At 40.5% G+C, this 21,336-nt stretch overlaps 1 protein-coding gene across 1 annotated transcript in view; it reads left to right on the top strand.

The window, feature by feature from the left end:
• Nucleotides 1-21,336, top strand: part of helz (helicase with zinc finger) — a 39,005-nt gene that overhangs the window by 16,267 nt on the left and 1,402 nt on the right. Inside the window, exons 17-30 of the mRNA XM_027139053.2 lie at nucleotides 1,522-1,640; nucleotides 5,138-5,283; nucleotides 6,196-6,343; nucleotides 6,515-6,698; nucleotides 8,639-8,867; nucleotides 12,511-12,715; nucleotides 15,322-15,373; nucleotides 16,865-17,043; nucleotides 17,860-18,067; nucleotides 18,605-18,687; nucleotides 18,836-19,289; nucleotides 19,701-19,938; nucleotides 20,353-20,836; nucleotides 21,063-21,285. Coding sequence (XP_026994854.1) covers nucleotides 1,522-1,640; nucleotides 5,138-5,283; nucleotides 6,196-6,343; nucleotides 6,515-6,698; nucleotides 8,639-8,867; nucleotides 12,511-12,715; nucleotides 15,322-15,373; nucleotides 16,865-17,043; nucleotides 17,860-18,067; nucleotides 18,605-18,687; nucleotides 18,836-19,289; nucleotides 19,701-19,938; nucleotides 20,353-20,836; nucleotides 21,063-21,285 — 2,952 coding nt within the window. The remainder of the gene's footprint in view (nucleotides 1-1,521; nucleotides 1,641-5,137; nucleotides 5,284-6,195; nucleotides 6,344-6,514; nucleotides 6,699-8,638; nucleotides 8,868-12,510; nucleotides 12,716-15,321; nucleotides 15,374-16,864; nucleotides 17,044-17,859; nucleotides 18,068-18,604; nucleotides 18,688-18,835; nucleotides 19,290-19,700; nucleotides 19,939-20,352; nucleotides 20,837-21,062; nucleotides 21,286-21,336) is intronic.

Raw genomic sequence — 21,336 nt, forward strand, 5'->3', positions numbered from 1 at the left:
CAGCACTGCTAGAGTAACATGACAAAGAAGCCCTGGAGTTTTTGTTAAAGGTGTTTAAAGGTGGTAAAAATCATAGTGGTGTGACACCTACTCATTGTTTTCTTTCCCAGACATGATGCATGTGGTGTGGCCTAGTGACTATAGGGCCACAAAGTCAAAACAATGTGTATATAACACATTTACAATTCTAAGCCAAGAACACAAGCTGTTAATGAAGCAGATAGGCACTATGATATATAATATGCTGTGCAGGCAGTTTCCTATTTAACAGTTGCATCATTTCGCCAGAACTGAACTTTTTATTCTGACATCACATGACCTCCAATTTCTCTTTTGTGACCATGTGGCAGTGATCAAATGCTAGAATATTTTATCATAACAGGCAGCTGAATTACTTGGCATGATGATTTAAGTACTGAAATTAGCCATATTGAAAAGTGGGAACTTGAATTGTGATGTTAAAGCATTTACCAGAACTGCAGCCACTGTTTAATCTGAACCAGCCTAGACAATCCATGTGATGATTGATACTCATCTCTATTTGTTTCTGTAACAGCATGTAATGTTGTCCTTTTTGTCGTGCTGCACACTCCACACACCGAGTGTTCGTTTGCATTGGCTGTCTGATTGCTTGGCAGTGTCGGGTGTGCTACATCCAGGATGCCAATCATTCCGCTACAACGTGCGATTGATTAAATATACTACTGCGATGTGTTGATGTCCTTCGATTGTGTATATAGTGAGAAATGTGTAGCCTTATAAGTTGATGTTTCACACTGATCCAGTTGCTTAAGTGGGGCAGCCCTTACAGCTTGCCATACCCAAGTGAGCCCTTGGACTGATTCAAGTAGTCTACTTTTCCGGAAAAAACCCCAAAAAAACTTTATGCACTCATGCATGAAACTGTAATATGACCTGATTCATGTAATCTAAGAAGTTGGATCCACACGCATACTGTCCACTTTAGGACATCACCTGGTCTTTCCAGTCTTTTCCTGTCTATTTCTAGTGATGATGGCTAAACCTGACGTAGTCTACTGTACTGTACATTCACCATGTTTGACATACTGTGCAGTCTGCGATGCTTTACTTTATATCTCATTAGAAAATGTCACTTGATTTACCATAGCCTTTCAGTGTGCTCAAACCAGTCTGGGGATTCCTCTCTAACCTCTTTGTGCCTACAGAGCTACTGCTTATTGGATGGTTGGTTGGCTTGTTTGCTTGCATGCTTGCTTGCTTTACTGTTGTGTGTGTGTGTGTGTGTGTGTGTGTGTGTGTGTGTGTGTGTGTGTGTGTGTGTGTGTGTGTGTGTGTGTGAAAAAATAAACAAGAGATGAGCAGTTTCTAAAGTTCTCAATCCAATCTAGAACCAACAACCATACCACAGTCAAAGTCACTGACATCATCTTTTTTTATATTCAAATGTTTTATGTGAACATTAATTGAAACTTTTGGGTAGGCATGAACCCCTGTAACTGTGTGTTAATTATGTGTGCCTGGGTTTTTGTGTCTCTAAAGGGCTCTTCACACACATATTGCTAGACGAGGCGGCCCAGGCAATGGAGAGTGAGACCATTATGCCGTTGGCACTGGCTAATAAGAGCACACGTATCGTCCTTGCTGGAGACCACATGCAGGTACGAGATCATACTTGTCACTCCTGAACACGCGTTAGTAACATTTTCACCCTTATTTACCTGGATGAATGTTTAGTTTTGCACTAGATCGTAGAGATGTAACAATTCAATCTGGCCAAGTATAAAATTTGTTTCTGGGATACTGTGTACACAATTCAATTAGTGTCTCAGCAAAGCTTTAATGAAGAAAAACCGACAATATAGACTTATTTCTCTGTAAATAAACAATGCAAAACATTTTTTGTGAGTAAAACTAAATTAGCTAAATCATTTCCTGCAAACACAGGATTAATATTAGAAACAAATAGCTTAAACGTAAATAAATTAATTTTCTCAGCTCTCTATGAAAAAAATGTATTGAATAAATAGTGTGTCTGAATTAAAGACATGAATAATGATTGATTAAAACATAATGAGCTCCTTGACCTTGTAGCATATAATGTTATGTCGTTGTGATCCGTGGCCATCATCCTATAGGTCACTTTATAAATGCAGATGCCTTCCGTCTAGGTGACGAGGCTCTAATCTCGTAAACCATGAAAGAAGGCTTTCATGTGATCAGGGGCAGTTCTAGGATTTCATCTTTAGGGGTTTTAGCCCTCAGTGAGAATTTAAAACAAGAAGAGTTTTATATTATATGACTACATAGTAAGCCAAAAGTTATGGTATTGTTTAAAATGGCAAAAGTGGACACCAAAATTTTATGCATGATGTAATGATGTCAGTCTTGAATCAAATCAGTTCATGTCTACGAACAGTGTGTCCAATGAATGCAGTCATTAATAAAAAGAATATTCACAAGACAAAGACCAAATCAATAAACGTTATTTTTATTTAGTATTGAATGGATTGTTTGCATTAATGTTTTGTTTGTGCTATCAATTCTGGTAATAAGAATAGTGACATTTCACTGCTTTTGGTTGCCGTCTTTGCGTCTTTCCGCCGATTAACGTTATAAACGCCTCCAGCTCTGACTGACGTGCACGCTGCGTGTACCTGTGCTTCTCCGTTCAAATAAAGCAGACAGCTGATGACGCACTTTTGAAAGACTACAACACGCGCGTAAAAGCAAAGTAAAAAAAATCGCTCGTGGATCAAACTAATAAATTATTTTTTTCCCCATCGACGACATGTCCTGCATTTTAACGTAATTTTTATTGTTTATTAATGAAAATAAAAATTATACTTTTAGTTTTAGGGTGGCTGAGATCACAGACAGAGATGCTGAAGCCACCCTAAAAAAGGCCTAGAACCGCCCCTGCATGTGATCATCGTGCCCTCTGTGTATCTGAACGCCGTGATCTCAGGCTGGCAATCGATTAAATTGCTGATCATTCACATAAATCATTTCAGTCAAATGTGTAGGATAGATAGATGGAAACAACTTGATTGTTCTTGCATAGTACAGGTACATAGCAACGAAATGTTGGTTAGCGTATTTTTAGCGTCACTTTTTACATCCCCTATATCAGGTTTTATGCAGTAAACGATGTTAAGCAGGCCTGAAGTTCAACAGATTTGTTAAAGGAGTTAAATGAAGCCTTTTATATTTTCATTGAATCTTGAGGTGTATTACTGAGGGCAGATCACATGGCTGGCCATGTGAAGTCGAATCCAATGCCACAGCGAGGAAGGACTTACCCTTCAGCTCAGTTGTTGCTAAGGAACTGTGTTTTGTTAATTTGTCACATCTTACTGAGTCAATATATTCAAAAACGTAAATCCACTTAAAATATTAAAACCACAGTGTACAGGATTTTTTTATTAGGTCAGGGCTGAAAAGAAATGCCTTATAATATGATGCTCCTGAGCTGCTGTGATTCTCCCCGACAATCCTCTAATTGAAAGTTATTGTGTCGGGGTCTCGAGTCGGAATTGCTGGGAAATTTGTGTTTGCACATACATTTAAAGCAGGAGAAACTCAGACTAATTGGGAACAGACAGGATTGGTCATATTAACCGGAGCTGTTTTCACTGATAGGAGTGGTCTTCTGCTGTGGTAACCCATCTGTGTGAATGTTTGAAATGATCTGAGATGCTTTTCTGTTCACCACAGTTGTAAAGAGCTGTTATTTGAGTTTTTGTAATCTTCCAGCTCAAAGCAGTCTGGCTTCTCCTCTGACCTTTTAGATTATAATGCTCCTGAGCTACTTTTATATGTGCAGAACCTATAACATGGTGACAGACAGGAGCAGCAGCCAATCAGGAGAGAGAAAAATGATACGACGATATTCTGTTATTGAAGATATTACTGTGTGGAGGGAAAGATAATTCTGGATTGATTTGATTGTGTTTTTGTTTTTTTGGAGCAGACATTGATTTGTTCTATAATGTCGAGGGAAGCTAATGAATGAGAGATCAGTTTTTGTAACTGTGAAGTTGATTAGCTGGATAACTTGTGATTGCAGGCTAGCGACTAACAGGAGGTGTTGGTAATTTTCCCAGTATTTTATTTGTAATAGAAGCCAAGAGTGACTGAGCCATTTACTCTCCTGACCTGTCATTAACTTTTAGTCCCCAGAGAGGCACAGAGGAGACAGGAAGTTTCTGTCCCTGCAGACAAACTCTAGACAGCAATCAGGCTGCTAATGAACTGCCCTTTAAAACCAAAACCCTTGCATCCTCCATCACATCTTCCCTGCTTTAATTATTCAGCTCTCACCTCTTACATGTCTGTCTGATTTCTTTGTAAATGATATTGTCCACAGGAAGAGTGCGACTACTGCTGCGTCTTGTTCCGGCAAATCCACTGTATGTGTTGCGTAATTACATTTCTACATAAAATGGATCGCAAGTCAGTTGAAGATTGTACGTGTTGAACTATGAGATGATGCAGCTCAACATTTCTGAGCGTGTTGTGCAGTTATTATTGTTCATTCTGCCGGGCTCTGATGGCACTTATGGTTATTAGTAGCTGATTAGACATTGTACTCTATTTAAAAAAAAAAAATTTGATAGAAAAATTATTACATTTTGTTGAATGGTTGTCAAAATTATAGGTTTATATTAACACACTCATTCTAATTCATTCTAATCATGCTAAAAATAACTAAGACTAAATGCATTTTCTAAAAGAAATGTGCTGTTGATTGGTGTGAGGTTTCTGCAAGGTGACGTTTAACACTTCTGGAAGGAGTCTCCAGTGTTAGCACTTTGTGGCAGTCAGAAAGTTTTCCATCATGTGAAAGTCAGGATAGAGGACCTTGCAGTTTTCTTGTTTACTGATAGAGAAAGGCTGGTGAGGGACTGGGTGTCTATCGCTGTTTATAACATGGGTGATAAAATGCAAGTACTGTGTCCTAGCATTCATTTTTAATTACTTTTAATGTCGTATTTCAGAATAACAGGATGGCTTTCAGCACTATCTTTTTTTTTTTTTTTTTGTTCTTTTCCCATTGCATGTCATGGTATCAGGGGTGTGCAAATTTGGTAAAGTTCAACAAGTTGTCTTACTTAATCCACTTTTTGATCGTGTCTTGTGCTCTCCGTCCCTACAGCTCAGTCCGTTTGTGTACAGTGAGTTTGCCCGCGAGAGGAATCTACATGTGTCCCTGCTGGACCGGCTGTATGAGCACTATCCCTCTGAGTACCCCTGCAGGATCCTGCTGTGTGAAAACTACCGCTCCCATGAGGCAATCATCAAGTAGGTGTGAACTTTTTCACATCGCTTTTCCTGTGGAGAGAGATGTGGAAAAACAAATCGCACAGTGGTGTGTGCTGGTGTCTGAGGGAAAACTGTATACAAGCTGAATATGAAAATTCTGTCTCCTTTTTGTTTCCTATGCGATCTATTATCGTCTGTCACATGCGTTGTCACACACATCTTAAACACAATGTGTTATATTGCTTGACCGTCTTATAATTAAGGTGTGCTTAGGAGTGACTGCTGACAAAACACGGCAAGGAAATGAATTCACAGTACTCAGACCTGATTACTGCAGCTATTATGAAACTTTCAGCTTTTTTTTTTTTTTTTTTTTTTTTTTTTTTGAACTTCTTAGAACGGAAGAGTGAGCAAACTGTCCTTGATCTGAAATGTTAATTAAAGCAGATAACGTGAGTGTCTTCTGTAGAAAGATTTGCATAGCATCTGGCTCTAATGAATCGTTTATCATAAAATCTACATACATTGTGCTGCGGCATATTTTCTCCTGTATAATAAGCAAGTTAAACAATGCGTAAGGTGTGAAATTAACAGAATTTATTTTTTGGAAATGTTTTGTAAATCCTTTGCCTTGTGATTCAAGTGCTTAATAGGTCCTTTTGCATACATTTCAGAGAAATCATTCTATTTAAAATGCTCATTTAAAATCTCATTTGTCAGATGTATTTTGTGTTTGATTGCCTATATTCTTTTACATTTATGTACTGTTTTACAAACCACATAGCAGGCTGCTAGTAAATATATGGAGGCTCTAGTTAGGTAAAGTTTGTGTAGTATGGTATGGTATAGTGTAGTATAGTGTAGTGGAGATCAGATCCAGATTTTTGCCTGTTGAGTGACCTTTATGAAGCAACCAGTGCTGACTCTGTAGTTTGCTCCCGGCGGCTGCAGCTACACATCGGATCTGTTCTACGAGGGCAAGCTGATGGCCAGCGGCAAGCAACCCCCACATAAGGAATTCTACCCTCTGACCTTCTTCACGGCTCGCGGGGAGGACGTGCAGGAAAAGAACAGCACGGCTTACTACAACAATGCTGAGGTAGCAATCCAGTGAACTGACACATTGCACCACATTTATTTTTCTCTTAGAGAAGACCCTGGAAGGGTTTTGTAATAAAGTGACTAAAACCATATTAAGCTGATATACAGCGATGAGGTCATTACAGCTGTACACTGCAGCTACCTATAGTCATTGTTCTTGTGTGTGCAGGTGTTTGAGATCGTTGAGCGTGTGGAGGAAATAAGGAGGAAGTGGCCGGTAGCGTGGGGAAAGCTAGACGAAGGCAGCATCGGCGTGGTGTCCCCATACGCAGACCAAGTGTTTCGTATCCGAGCCGAACTTCGCAAAAAACGCATGCAGGAGGTCAGCGTGGAGCGAGTGCTCAATGTTCAGGGTGAGTCCTGTGCTGAGGTTTGTTTGATCTAGAGGAGGAGAGTGTGATTTGTTACTATAGTAATCTTGTGAAGGTCAAAATCAAACCACAAAAACGAGCAACAAAAACGTTTTCTCAAATTTTACATTTAGGTATTAAGACAAAATATACAAGCATCTTTCCAGGGCCTCAATAGGCTTCAGTGGTCTGATTGTTTATGGTTCTTATCATGTTGTTGTTTTTTTTCCCTTCTTCCTCTCCCATTAACTGAGCCTAGAGCTCTCAGAAATATAAGCTGCTAGAATGCGAGAAGAGCTACAGTAATAACACAAATATTACAGAAAGTTTTCTGACTTAAATATAGGTTCAATCACTTTTTACAGTTATTTGTGTAATATCCTTCCTCTGCAGTATTTGTTTTAAAGCCGATCTAAATTCCAGCCTGTAGTCCACAGCTTCAGGTTTTTATATCTCTTTGATAATAAATGGCTAACAGAATGTTAGTGGATTGGAAAGATGATGTTGACAGTGCAGCATGTCCCCAGGATGATCAAGAACCTCCATTGCATGTTTCCTTATATTACTGGTCATATTAGAACAGCTAGCGTGTATTGCGAGGCAATGAGGCTTTAACTCCTGGTCAGTATGTTTCCTGCAGTTTTGCTCTGATCTATTTTACTGGCTTCCAGAATGACCGTTTTCTCGTGTCCACAGTTGTATTTGATGTGGTAGGCTTTTTAACTATAGAATAAATACATAAAAACAATAGCTGTTCCTGGACACTGACTGTGTGTAAATTATCTCTAAACCTTAAAAAAAAAAAAAGGGTTATCGACCAACATATTGCCATCATACCCTGCAAAACAATTCAGAATAGTTTGTAGTTCAAAGCCCATGTGATTAAAGATGTGATTATAATACGGTGCAAATGCAGCCAAATTATATTGTTGAATCCGTTTATAATGAACCTCGTGTTTGTTGACGTGTTCTGCTCCACTTACTGCACTTCATTTGCCATTTATATGGAAATAAATGAATGTGGACTCTCATCCGGTTCCAACAATCACCTAATTCTAGACCAGCGTGTAAAGAGTCGTCAAAGAGATGCCCGAAGGAGAGAACCGAGCGACTGAAATCCCCTGAGCACTGCGAGTTTCATCACACTAGCAGGGGCAGTGATGGTTGAAGCACTAGATTAGTTTCTGCATAATTGATGAGATGTTTGACTACCTGGGCAATTGCGCTGAAATTGCCTCTCGAAGGAGTGCAGGTCCTCAGGTGCTCATTCCCCTCAGTGATTAATGTGAAATAATCCTTCCCTTTGTCCTGTGGTAACGAAGTCCCACATCAAACTTAATCAGTCGCACATCTCAAAGTCACTAGACAAACAGTCACTGATGCAGCCGTTCCGTTTGTATGATAAAGAGCATCTCATCAGACTCTTATAAACACTTAGAGATTTTCATTTTGGAATAGATTGCTTGCTTGCAGTGCACTTGTCATTAAGACTTGGCGTGCGCCATAAGCTATGGTGGTCGACGCATCGGGAAACAAATCTATACGTTTTCATCATTAAACCTGACACTTTACCTCTAAATACTAACTGAATGCAATATTCTTTAAAACGGACAGAAATGGGACCTTAGATTACCTGATGAATTTTATGTATATTTATTGAACGTAACTAGTTATTTTCAGTGAGCTCCTGCATATTCAGTATCTGTATCAGTACATACACAGCTTTGGCTTCTGAATTATTTATTTGATGTATTGTTGGGTGGTTTGATAATACAACTGCCATCCAGGGGGTAGAAAAAATTGGCTGTGCTGTCTGGATGGGAGGGATGGCAGACTCTCACTCTGTCTTAGCAACGCTAGCCAATCGTGGGCTTTTGATAGCACACTTCTCTTTATCAGTATATCAGTTTTGCTGTACAATAACTCCAGTCTTGTTCTTGTAGGTAAGCAGTTTCGTGTGCTTTTCCTGAGCACCGTTCGCACTCGCCACACTTGTAAGCACAAGCAGACGGCCATCAAGAGGAAGGAACAGCTGGTGGAAGACTCCACCGAGGACCTGGACTATGGCTTCCTATCCAACTACAAACTCCTGAACACTGCCATCACACGGGCTCAGTCCCTAGTGGCCGTAGTGGGAGACCCAATAGCGCTGTGCTCCGTGGGCCGCTGCAGGTAATCACACGCCCTCAGAGCGCAATCAGTGTAACTGCCTATAAGTCAGTGGACTGGTTTTTAATTAGAGTTAATATTTAAAAGCCTGTCTTGTTTGGTCAACTGAGCAATGAATAAAGATGGCTTGGGCCTGCTCTGGGTCGTTATGTGGTTTGTGTGGGGAGATCACATTCTGTTTTGTGTAGGGCTGCACAAATAGCATTTTTTCATTGAGAGAGTACGTTTTTTTGGTGTCAGCTGATACCCATATTAATACTGTAACTATCTAATAATTAGTAACATTTTATTTAGATTATTCTGATTATATTGGTTGCTGCCAAATTGAGTTCAACATTTATGGGCATTATGGTGTTTAAACAGTCTCTTTAAAAGTGTGTGAAATTACTGCACGATGTCATGAATACCTTGACACAGTGTAGGCCCAGGTGAGAGGAAGCGTGCGTGTCTCAGTGCTTGCAAAGCTGAGCTCCCCGTGTTGTGATGGTTTCTCTGCATGCTTTTTTCACTGCTATATGATGTTTCAACGTGTAGGAAGATGCTAGAAAACTTACACTTGCATGTAGATTACTGTTTTGTGTCACCTGTTGATTAGTGTGGAACCATACGTCTCATAGCGTTATGTGGGATTGGATGTTGGTATCTGAACGTTTTTATGAATGTTTGCCTGGTATTCCGTATGATTCCATAAGTACCGACGTGTCCCTGGTGTCATCGGTGATGAAAAGTAATTAGTGAACCCCTCCTTGGAGCTCATCTGATGATGTGGCTTAATTGCGATGTAGCAGGCATGCCTATAAAATGTAAATGCTGTTTTTTTCTCAAAGACATGATTTTTAAAAATTTACGCTCCTATTATAAAGTGCTCTATTTATTGTAATGAGTTAATAATGGTTTCTTATGTTAATTGGGCAAGCTGCCCGTGAAAATGCATCTGGTGGAGCTCTGAGAAGAGCATTAATGCTTTCCAAACATTAATTGTTCCTGGCATCAGCCTGGTCTGTGCGCTAGTCTGTAGGTGGCCAGGCACTCGCAGCTTCCCCAGAGAAAGTCCCAGCTTTCAGTCCGCCTGGCACACTAGTTTCACGCTGTGCCCTTTAGCGCCAGGGGATAGTGAGGAAAATGCAAATGCACTTGGCACATTTTCCTGGGTGTGCGTGGGCAGGAGATAGTGTGAAGCTACTGCGCTCGCTACTGATTTGTGTCTTGATAGATATTTGGATGGCAGAAAATGGTGTGAAGCTTAACATGAAAAGCAGCTTCATATCTTCATTGTTCAATGTGAAAGACAGTCCTCTGTATCCTCAAACGGACGCTCTGATTTTCGACTGAAAAAAAAAAAAGATAAAAAGATTTTCCACACAGCTCAAGTTGGCTCTCTGTTGTAGAGATAGCATGTCAATACACGCTTCTTAAGAAAACTGCCCAGCTCCACAATCCCTATCCTCCCTAGCTGCAGCTCCATTGTCGCTATGGTGACTGCCTCACATCAGCCATTCATCGGAGCCCAGCTAGAGGAAATGTCAAGCCGAAGGGCCCAGCAATTAAATCAATCTCTTTCTGTGTGCTTGCATGTTGTGGTAAGAGGAGACACAGTGCTCTTTGTCAATTTAATACTCAATACATTGTTTTACACACAGCTTTGAAGCATCTGTAGTCTAAATACAAATAAGAATGCAACCTGCTTTGAAAAATGAATTATCTACACCACTTGTTCTCAAAGTGGGAAAACTCTCAAACCCTTTGGGGATCCTTTATAATGTTATTTATAACCCCTTTTTAATGTGTTCATGTCAGAAATCAAAAGTAGATCTAGTACATTTTGTAAATCATTTTGTATTGATGATTGAAATAAATTGCTTGAACTAGCACTTGAATTAAATCACTGTAATCCAAATCTCATTAACTTCTAATAACAATAATAATAATAATAATAATAATAATAATAATAATAATAATAAAAAGTTGGCCTGTAAATAACACGAACTGGAATTTAATGTGTTCTGACTGTAGAAGATCCAGGAATAAAAGGAAAGGGAAAAGCAATGTTACGTTATACACTGACATTATACATCAACATTTCACAAGACAACATCAACAGCAGAAGACACAAACAATAAGACTAGTCTGGAAGAATGTTTAATGAATGTGAACGGAATTGCATCATGCATAATGATTTATGGAAAAGACTTTTGTTATTCACCGAGTCACCAGAAGTGCATCGGAACAACTCCCCAACCGACGAATCCACCAAACCAAACACTGACCACTCTCGTTTACTCCCATTGTCCTTTACTTTAGACTTGACAGTAGAATAACTTTATGAATGCATCAAATGGTAATATTTTTATGCACTTGCATTATCATTTTCTTCTGCTAAAACTAATATATTCCAGTTGTCTTTCGAGACAGTATCACTCTGTTTTGATATGCAGATTATAGTTATAAATATGTAAATTAGTCCATCGACACCATTTAGCAGCTTCTCATGCGGTGTTTTTAAGCATGCATTACCTTTTTTTTATTATTATTTATTTGTTTATTGTTTATAATTGAGTAGACTAGCAGACACACCAACACAAAATGTTTCTGGTGTGAGAGGCTGTTGTGTTGACTTGACCTGGCATTAATGAGTCTGCTCTCCTGAACAGCACTAATGCGTTCAGAGGAGATTGCGGGACGATTGCGTCTAGACCATGACGCAAACATCGCTCATTCCCTGCATTAGCGTAATCAATTACAACTATTATTTTCCCAAATTGCAGCACATTAGAACCCCACCATCCTGCGAGATCTGCCCTGGCTGCTATTTTGGAGATGTTTGATGTCTGTGAGCACTTAGTTTGAGTGCTTATTACACATTTGAGTCCTAAGACTTTCTTCAGGCAAGCTAGTAAACTTTTTTTGTGCACTTTATATTAGGTTCCTGACTTCCATGTTTGCAGCTGATGTGGTTTTTGCTTTATCTGATCTAAGCATTGCAGAATGAGAATATAGAACAGTATCCATGCCTTGTTACAGTCTGTCGGTGACATTTCTTGACTGAACGCTCTGCAAGCTGGGTTTCAAAAAAATGCATAGCTTGAATATGACGCAAAGGTTTTGCTGTTCATGTTGTAATCCTGTGGGTTCGGGATTTCTGGTTTGTTTTAAGCGCTTTCTTAATTATGAGCACACGTTTTCTCAGTGCATTCCTAGTATTCGCTCATTGACCTTTTCACGTCAGCTTGTGTGCTGCTTTTGTGTACTACAGCACAGCTGAAATGTTGTGTCCCAGTTAAACAGATTGGATCTTCTCCTGAGAGCAAAATTTGTCATAGCAGCATGTCTTCGAGATATTACGTAGATTTCAGTTTCCCTTCTCCCGTCGTGTCTGGATTTACCTGATGTCATTAACACTGTTTTCCAGCAGTTGTTTTTTTTTTTGACATTGTTATTTTCTGAACATTTTCTTTCATCATTGATTTATTTTTACTCTTTATTTTGATCCATAAATAAATGGTGTACTCGTTTATTGAGATACTCTGACTAGCTAATTTATCTAGCTAGATGAATGTGATTTAAATATAATGTTGTATATGCAGCAAGCACAGCTGGGACTGTGGACCATCCTGCTTACTGTACACATCTCTCTGGCCTTGTGCAGAAAGTTCTGGGAAACGTTCATCTCCATCTGCCATGATAACAACAGTCTGCATGGAATCACATTCGAGCAGATTAAGGCCCAGCTGGAGGCTTTGGAGTTGAAGAAGACCTATGTGCTGAATCCACTGGCTCCTGAGTTCATCCCCCGAGCCCTGAGAGCCCAGCAGCCCCAGGGACCCAGCAAACACCAGCATTCCCCACCTAAGGTAAGAACCAAATGCCATCCTGTTAAAGCTAAATTACACTAGAACAAACCTATAAAGCACCTAAGCTTTTGCTGGTTATCAAATCACTACAACTGTTAGTGATGGAGATTAACAACAGCATCCACACATGCTACCTACAAAATGTATACAGAACCACCCGTTTAGTCACAAATGGAAAAAAAAATTCTCTCAGATTTGCTCTTAGGAGCTCCAGGTATGATTTATTACACTCTCATTAGGCTTGGTCACTATTGGTCCTGAGAACAAAGTGAGTTCGTGAGTGAGTGGGAGGGAGGGAGGGAGTGAGTGTGTGTGCGTGCTAGAGCGAGTGAGTGCGGCATGGTGTGTTTTTAGATGTCTATAAATTTGTGAAGAGCACACACATTCTGCCTGTATGCCATTAAACACTTCTTGGCTGGCAGGTAAAGAAACTATGTTGAAGCGGGTACCAAGCAGAAGCAAACCTTTACATGCATAACATGCCAGTGAATCTTACTCCTATAGAGGGAAGACTTATTTTTCCATGCAAGCCTACTAATGTGCCAAATGCTTTGCTTCAGCGACTACTAATGTCTGAGATTAAGACTGTTTGTTTGTGATGAGACCTGAATGCCTCCCATTGTTTGCATTTGCTGGAGCTTCTTGAAGTGCATTGAAAATGTCCCTCCAAAACCTGACCAGAAAAGGCCACCTATCTATTTGAGGTTATTTGATTCTGTGATTAATGTGCACTGTTGCTATGGAAACTGTCCTTGAAAGCCAGAGTAACTTTTCTAAATAAAAAGGCATGAATGGGCAAAGGGGTAGGGAGTCCGTAATGGACGTCTACTGTATTAATAACCCATCTGAAACAGACTTTCATGGGCAACAGTTTTCCAAGTGGCCTTTCAATAGTCCAGTGCTGCCTACAGTTATCCTCTGAATCACACCTCTTGTTCTCATGCAGAACAATAACCATAATTAAATTTGTCCTTTAGTTGTTTAGTGAATGAAGCTTTTCATGTTTATAAAAATACTTGAGTAATACCATAAAATAACAATATGTTATTTGATAAAATGTGATGAATATGTCTGTCAAGAATATTTGTTACCGGACGAACAATTTTTGAATTTCTGTCACTTTTAAGAAACAAGTTTGTATTTTTTTTTTTTCTTTCTGCAAACTCCTCAAGAACATATACGTGGGTTGTGCTGTGTCATGGCTATGAGTGACACGTCAGTACACATTCACACATACCTGAGTCTGAAATACAGGAACACACACAATCGTCTTCGGTTACTCACTTTTTTTTTTTTTTACAACTTGGTGACATTACAGATGCTATAAATTAGACGATTAATATGTTAATCACTGGCTTCCCACTAAGTAAGAGACCATTTTCTCTGCTAGCATCATATGGACTCTGTCACACACTCACTCCTGTTTGTTCTGGTTACTTTCCATCTCGTGATTGACAGCTGGCTCACATCCGTCAGTGTGCCAGTCACACTTTCCAGCCCTGTTGGGCCCTGATGATGATTGATGTATCTGAAGTAGCGTATGACACATTCTTACAAATTTGGGTCTGAAAATCCTGATACGTTGTACACTTTTGTCCCTTGACTCATGTTCTGGGTTTTTTGGAAGGTAGCTAAAAAATATGTGGAGAGAATAGAGATGGAGGGAAATTAAGAGAACAAGTATGCAAGCTTTTTAAACATAACTTTTAAGACTTGAGATGGTAATCCATTTCTCTGTTAGGATAGTTTTCTGTCTCCTTTCTTTCTTAGGACTGTTTTTGTTCTATATTTGGTGTTTGGGGTAAATGGTTCAACCTTGTGATTTCTTTTAGACATTACAATGTCTCACTTTAGTAAAAAATAAAAAGAATCAAGCAGCAATGGCACATATTACTGTTATTGAAACAATAAGCACTGCAATCTGTAACCAGCCATTTGCAGACTCCCTTTAACGGTGATTGTACTGACCCCAGCATTCTGATGGGCGCAATCACACAATTGGTCATGGACACTTTGGCGTGTCTTTCTACATGCATACAAATGGCATCGATTTGTTGTGAAAAGGAATGCCTCCCTCATGGATTACATCAATGGGCTCTGATTTGGGAAGTTGTTGCCAGCGCTACAATTGCGAGCTGCAGGAGCCTCTGTGCTGCCTCTGTGCAATTACACTGTGAAGAAATGAATTGTTCGGCATGCAAGCTTCTAAACGAGGCTCCACTCTCTCAGCCGTGCTTTCGTCATTGTTCCCATTCCCAGCTCTCCGTTGTTCAAAGCCCATTCAACTACTCGTGTCACTGTTGTCCCAGTCTGTTCTGATGATGTGCTTTTGTGACTGCCACAATGCTGTATTGAGCAGTCAGTAGTTTCTCATGTGGGTGAATAGTGTTCTAGGGGTGGAAAGTTGCTCTTGAAATCGGATTGCCCCGTCTTGTAGCCATTTATTTTCTGATGTCATGCTGCATGGCAAAAGATAGCTCTAATACCTCTGCTTCGTTTATAAGCCCAAATATTCCCCACGATTATCACCAGGTCCACCCAGCAATTAAGTGTATTCATGGACACTTATTCTCTTCTCTTAATTCAGACTCTTTTTCTTCTTTCAGGTTAAGGGACAGATTCCCAATCATGCAGAACATTTTCCTCCTGAAGGATTTGGTAAGTTTCTCACTTCTCCACCCAGGCTTTTGCCATCAGTATAGTGCTTCACTAGGTAGTGGTCCTGTGAAATGCTAAAGCAAATAAATAACAGGCCAAAAGTTGAAAAGCAGCACTGACTGTATAAATCAGTTTTATTTTTATTTATTTATTTACTTATTTACTTACTTACTTATCAATTTTTTATAATAGTTTTTATTATTATTTATTTATTTATATTTATTTGTAATTTTTTTTTTTTACAAAAAGGACACATTTGTTTATTGCTATAAAATGAGTCTGCTAAAAGTCTGCGATGCAGCTCTAAAATTGATTGCTCTTTTTTTTTTTTTTTTTTTGTACAATGGTGCACACACATTCGTTTTTATATGCATGCATTGATGCGTCCCTGAGAAGGAATAGTGTCGCTTTTTGGTGCTTTTTCCTTTGAAGGGAAGGTCATGAGAACATTATTGGTGTGGTTTGCAAGCACTTCCCCTGCAAATCGAGGTCATTAGTTTGTAGATCACTGAAGGAGCAGTGAGGCAGAAAAAGGTGAGAATGAGTGGAGCCTTAAATTTTTCAGTCATTTAGGGAAAGAAATTGTGTTGATCAGTCAAGTCCATCTGGCTTCATCTCAGCCCCACTTCTGCACAATCAGAACTTCAGCCTTTTGTTAGCAAGTGATAGCTGCTCCTGTTTACTCAGAATTACTCCTCTGGATTGCTTGGAGTGGGAGAGTAAATTTTGTGATTGTGTGTATGAGATAAACATAAAACTAGGGACATGTTTTTTAATAAATTGTGAAACATATTCAAGATAAGAGGATGTATATTAGATTCACTAATCATGTTAAATATGTGAAATTAAAGCCAAAGAGTGAGGAGTTTATTGATTGTGAGAGATAACACAAGTTTATAACACAGCATATGGCCAGAAGTACGTGGACACATGCCTTCCCCATCCTGTTACGTTTGGAAGCATGATAATTGTATAGGATGTCTTTGTATGCTGTAGCATTTAGAATTTCTCTTTACTGGAACAAAGAGGCAAAAACTTGTTCCAGCATGATCGTGTCCATGTGCACAGAGCAAGGTCCATGACATGGTTTTATTAGGAAAAGGAGTGGAAGACTTGAATGGACTGAACATAGCCCTGACCTCAATGCCACCAAACACCTTGATCTCTGACTCTGTGCCAACTGGACTGCATGGCAGCCGTCCTCACTCGACATCAGTAACTGGCCTCACTAATGCTCTTCTGGCTGAATGGAAAAATTCTTGTTACAACTAAAATTTAGTGTTTGATTTATGATGTTTACTATATGTATTCACCCAGAATAACCAGTAGTAAGAGAAACAAATATTGGGTAGCTGTTTGTATTATGTTCTAGTCGTGGCCATTTTTCAGACTGATAACCTTTGCATGTGACACTCATTACCACACTGCTGTGATGCACCTCACAAGCTCCTAGAGATTGTTGTCTTGCCTCACTGTTCTGTGTGTGTTTAGTTCAGCCCAGCGCTGCTGTGTTAATGGGGAATCCCATCCAGGCTTTCACTCCAACGGGAGGAGGAGCACCACCATCTGGCAAATCCCCCAGTCCTGTACAGCGCATTGACCCTCACACCGGAGCCAGCATCCTATATGTGCCCGCCGTCTATGGGGGAAACATGGTCATGCCTCTTCCGGTGAGTGTTGCCACTGACATAGTCATAATTCTGCTGGGTTTAAAATTTACCCTATAGATACACTTATTGTCTATTTTATTAAGGAAATCTGCACATTCATGCACTTATCTAACAGCCAAACGTGGCAGCAGCACACTATAAATGTCATGCAGATACAGGTTAGAATCTTATGCTAGCATTCAGATTAAACTACTGTCAGGTCCATTTGCTGAGATGCTTTAATACCTACTACATTTGTAAAGAGGGATTACTTGAGCTACCATATCCTTCCTTGCAGCTTGAACCAATCTGGCTATTTTACTCTGAACGTCGTTTTTGTTTTTCACACCGTTCTACATGGACTTTAGAGACTGTACTCAGTTGAACTTACTTAAACCAGCTCATAACCACCTTCCCTGCCATGGTTAGTCACAATGATCACATTATTTCCACATTCTTGATGCTTGATGTTGAACCAATGCTCTTGACCTTTATCTGCATGCTTTTTTTTTTTTTTTTTTTTTTTTTTGCATTTTGCTGCTGTCACATGACATTTAGGTAACTGCCTGAGTGTACAGATGTTCCTAATTTAATGGATGGAGAGTGTATACTACTTTAGGTCTGCCAGCTGTGTAGAAAAGTGGAGGAAGGAGTATTCTCCTCTCCTCCACTATTTATGGTCAGCAGTACAAAAAGGCATTTTGAATAAAAATAAAAGATGTACAAAGATTTAGGGTTTGACAACAAAAACAACTAACCCCTAAAACTTACACAACCCACTTTTCTGTATGTATGTACTCCAATCTCTGCATCCTCTTCTGTTGCATTATTTTCCAGTTGCCATGGCCAGGCTATCAGAACCGCTTTGCCATGGACCCTCGTATCATGAGTCACCAGGCAGCCATGGCAGCCTACAACCTGAATCTGAGGCCTGCCGTCAGTCGGACATCACCAGTGCTTTATGGTCTGAACCAGCCATCACCGCTAGGCATTGGCCAACTTCCCCCCACTGACAAGGACCTGTTGCAGGAAACTACTGCCAATGGTACTGTAATCTGTGAGGATCTGTTTTCTTATTTTAAAGGATACAGGTACTGATACTGTAAATGAGCATCTGCTACGGGATGTGAATGTGTGATGATGCATCTTCGAAAATGTTTGTCTCAGAGTGCTTTTTAGTACATGACTCCTTTAGCCATTTCAAATATCCAGAAAGGTGAGCGCTTAGGCTGCAGTGTCTTTTACAGCTTCTACTGCTTTTAATATAAAACATATTTCAAATTAAATTTTCTTTTGCACTCATGAAGAAAATTGATTTACAAATTTGTGAATATAAATAATTTAAAATTTGCTTTCTTTGTAAACCGGAATGCTTTTCAGTGTTCGCAAACCAGCAGAAGCTGAAAATATAATAGAAAAATGCTACCATTCTCTTTTTATATTTTTTGGCAATGGTCAGAAGCTGTTTTATTAATTTGTTAGCAAATTCTTCAGCAAATGTTGATTTAGTTCTCATGCAACTATCTTTTCATAGGGAGCTAGTTTGTGGTGTAAATGTGCTGATAAACCGTGTTCTTTATAGGAAAGATCGACATTAATGGAAAAGTGGAACATAGCAGGCTGCTGACACCTGAAAGGAAAGCTCCTGAGCTGAAGGAGAAACAGGTATCCATCTATCCATCATTACAGAATAATTTGTTGGGTGCAAAACAGCAATCATGCATACTGTAATCAACCTAGCAGTTGCCATGGTATCATGGTCATTTCTAACTTCCAGTTAAAATTGTGTTACATTGGCTGTCCTCTTTCCCAGGGAGAGCCTGAGTCTGTCCAGAACAAAAGCCCAGAAACCCACGCCAGCTTGGTGTTTCCTCCCAGCCGTTTGCTGCGTAAAGACCCTCCTACCCAGCGCCCACCACTCAGCTTCCCATTACCCCCTCCTCACCCAGCATTTGCCCCCCATGCCCCTCCTGGCCCCCTGGCACATTATGGTCTTCCCAGACCTGCCATTCGAGTGCAGACCCAACAGCCACAGGCCTCTGCCTTCCCTCCTTCATTTTTCGGTGGCCATCCTCTGGCCCAGCGCACCCTGCACTCTCCAGTGCTGGACGGCCTTGACGGAGGAGAGAGCCTGATGGGCACTGTACCTGATGAGCTGAAGAACATTGTGAGGGGAATGCCTCCCCAACACCAGCCCCATCAGCAGCCGATGCGCCTCAACAGCTTTGGGGAGGAGAGTCTCGACTCGCTGCTTGGTGACTCTCTGGGTACGTATGCACTCTGTGAGGTGTTTAAATTCACCACTGGCACTCCGCCACTTCATCCCAGAATTGGTTTCTCACCCTGAGAATTATTAATGAGATTTATTAGCTACATTGTCTTTGTGCTGTTTGTATGGTAACGTTGATTTATTTATTTATTTTGTTTTCCCTAATCAATGGAATTGCCAAATGTATGGCTTTGGAATCCCTGACCATTTTGCTGAAAAATCTGATTGTCCATCTGCTTGTTAGTCTAATGAGCAGCAGGTTTTCAGAACCTTGCCAGGCATCATCTTCAGCTAGCTTGTGTTTCAAAAAAATCATGCTTTTTTTATGGAAATTATTAGGCTTTAATTTTCATGCCTGTTGCAAAAGCACACAACCTCACTGAACCTGAAACATGCTTTTTCTTTTCAGATGGTCAAGGCTGTTCCGGCATGGAGACACTGGCTGCTCAACCGCAGCAGCAGTCGGTTCGTCTAGGTCAGTGGAACGAGCCAGGGCCCTTTCTGCAAGGTGCTGTACCTCCTTTCGCCCTGCCACATCAATTGGCACACCTGGGTCAGCCAGGTATGCGGATCCCCCAGCAGCTGCTCCGTCCCAACTGGGGCATGGGCACCGCTGTTGAGGACGAGCCCCGAGCACCCATGCCCAGGTCAGTCCAAGCTCTGTGCAAAACTGGTTATCATAGTAGGACTAAAAGTGTGTTTGTGCATGTCCTATTTGGTTTAAATGACCAGTTAATGAAGTTTTACATTTTAGACACAGATTTAGTTCTGTATAGCAAGCTCTACATTTTAGATACAGATTTAGATCTGTATAGCAAGCTTTACATTTATATATATTTATTTATATTTTTATACATACATACATATATATATATATATATATATATATATATATATATATATATATATATTTATATATATATATATATGTATGTATGTATGTATGTATATATATATGTAGCATCAGAAAGCCCTGCTCTCTCTTTAATATTGCTTTTAGGAATTTGGTTGTCGGGTTATGAAATTTTAACATAGCCTGTTTCTTCCACCCCTTCCTGTAGGTATTCTGGTCTCCCACGTGAGTCACTCCCTCAAGAGCCATATCAGCCACGTGAAGCTGCTGAAATGCCCCCTCCGCAGTCACGCCTGCTACAGTACCGGCAGGTGCAGCAACCCCACCTTTCCGGGGAGCTGTCCTCACCTTCCACTGCCTCCTCTGCCCTCCCTTTATCCACCTCCAACACTTCCAACAACCACAACCATACTCCGGTATCGGGGCCTTTCCCTTTCCCAGACACCAGCCGTGATCTCCCTTTTCACCAGCAACAGGCCTTCAGCCAGGCCGCCCTTCCTCTACCCCCTGAGCATGTGCCCGTCAAGTACCTTCTGCCTGAGGCTCACTGGCACCATCCCGGGGCACAGCAGTCCCCGACGCTGGCATTTGGCCTGCAGCAGGGTCCCTTCACACAGCTTCAGCTTCAACAGCACAAACAGCAACAACAGCAGCTCCAGGCCCCACACAATGCCCTGCACAGTCTAGAAGAGGTGTGACTTCTAAGTTGACTCCTACAATTGTCTATAAACTTGCATTCTAAGTGAATTTTATGTAGTCAGGTTTTGGTTAGGTTTGTGTAATCTTATTTTCTCACTATTATCTTATTTTTGTCTTATGTTATGTAGTACATTTTGATTAGCTTGAATCTCTGCAGCATTCCTTTCATCTCAGGTTAAAAATAATTCATTACCAAATTTCTCCTCGTCTGTTTTTCAGTATGAACCGCGAGGGCCCGGACGGCCCCTGTACCAGAGGCGGATATCCTCCAGCTCTCCTCAGCCATACGGGGAGAGTGTGGTGCAGTGTAAGGAGTCTCAGGATCCCACAGGCTGTTTCACATATCCCACTGCAGACCTGTGGCCCAGCCCAGGCCCCGCTCCACTCCACAACATTCCATGCAATGGAGCGAGTCACCTCGTCCCTCAGAGGGATATTTTAGGTGAGTTACAGCAACACTGAAGTATGTTGTTTCTTTAGGGAGAACCCTTCA

Source organism: Tachysurus fulvidraco, chromosome 15 (genome assembly GCF_022655615.1).
Source record: "Tachysurus fulvidraco isolate hzauxx_2018 chromosome 15, HZAU_PFXX_2.0, whole genome shotgun sequence".
In the NCBI taxonomy this organism is placed as follows: Eukaryota; Metazoa; Chordata; class Actinopteri; order Siluriformes; family Bagridae; genus Tachysurus; species Tachysurus fulvidraco.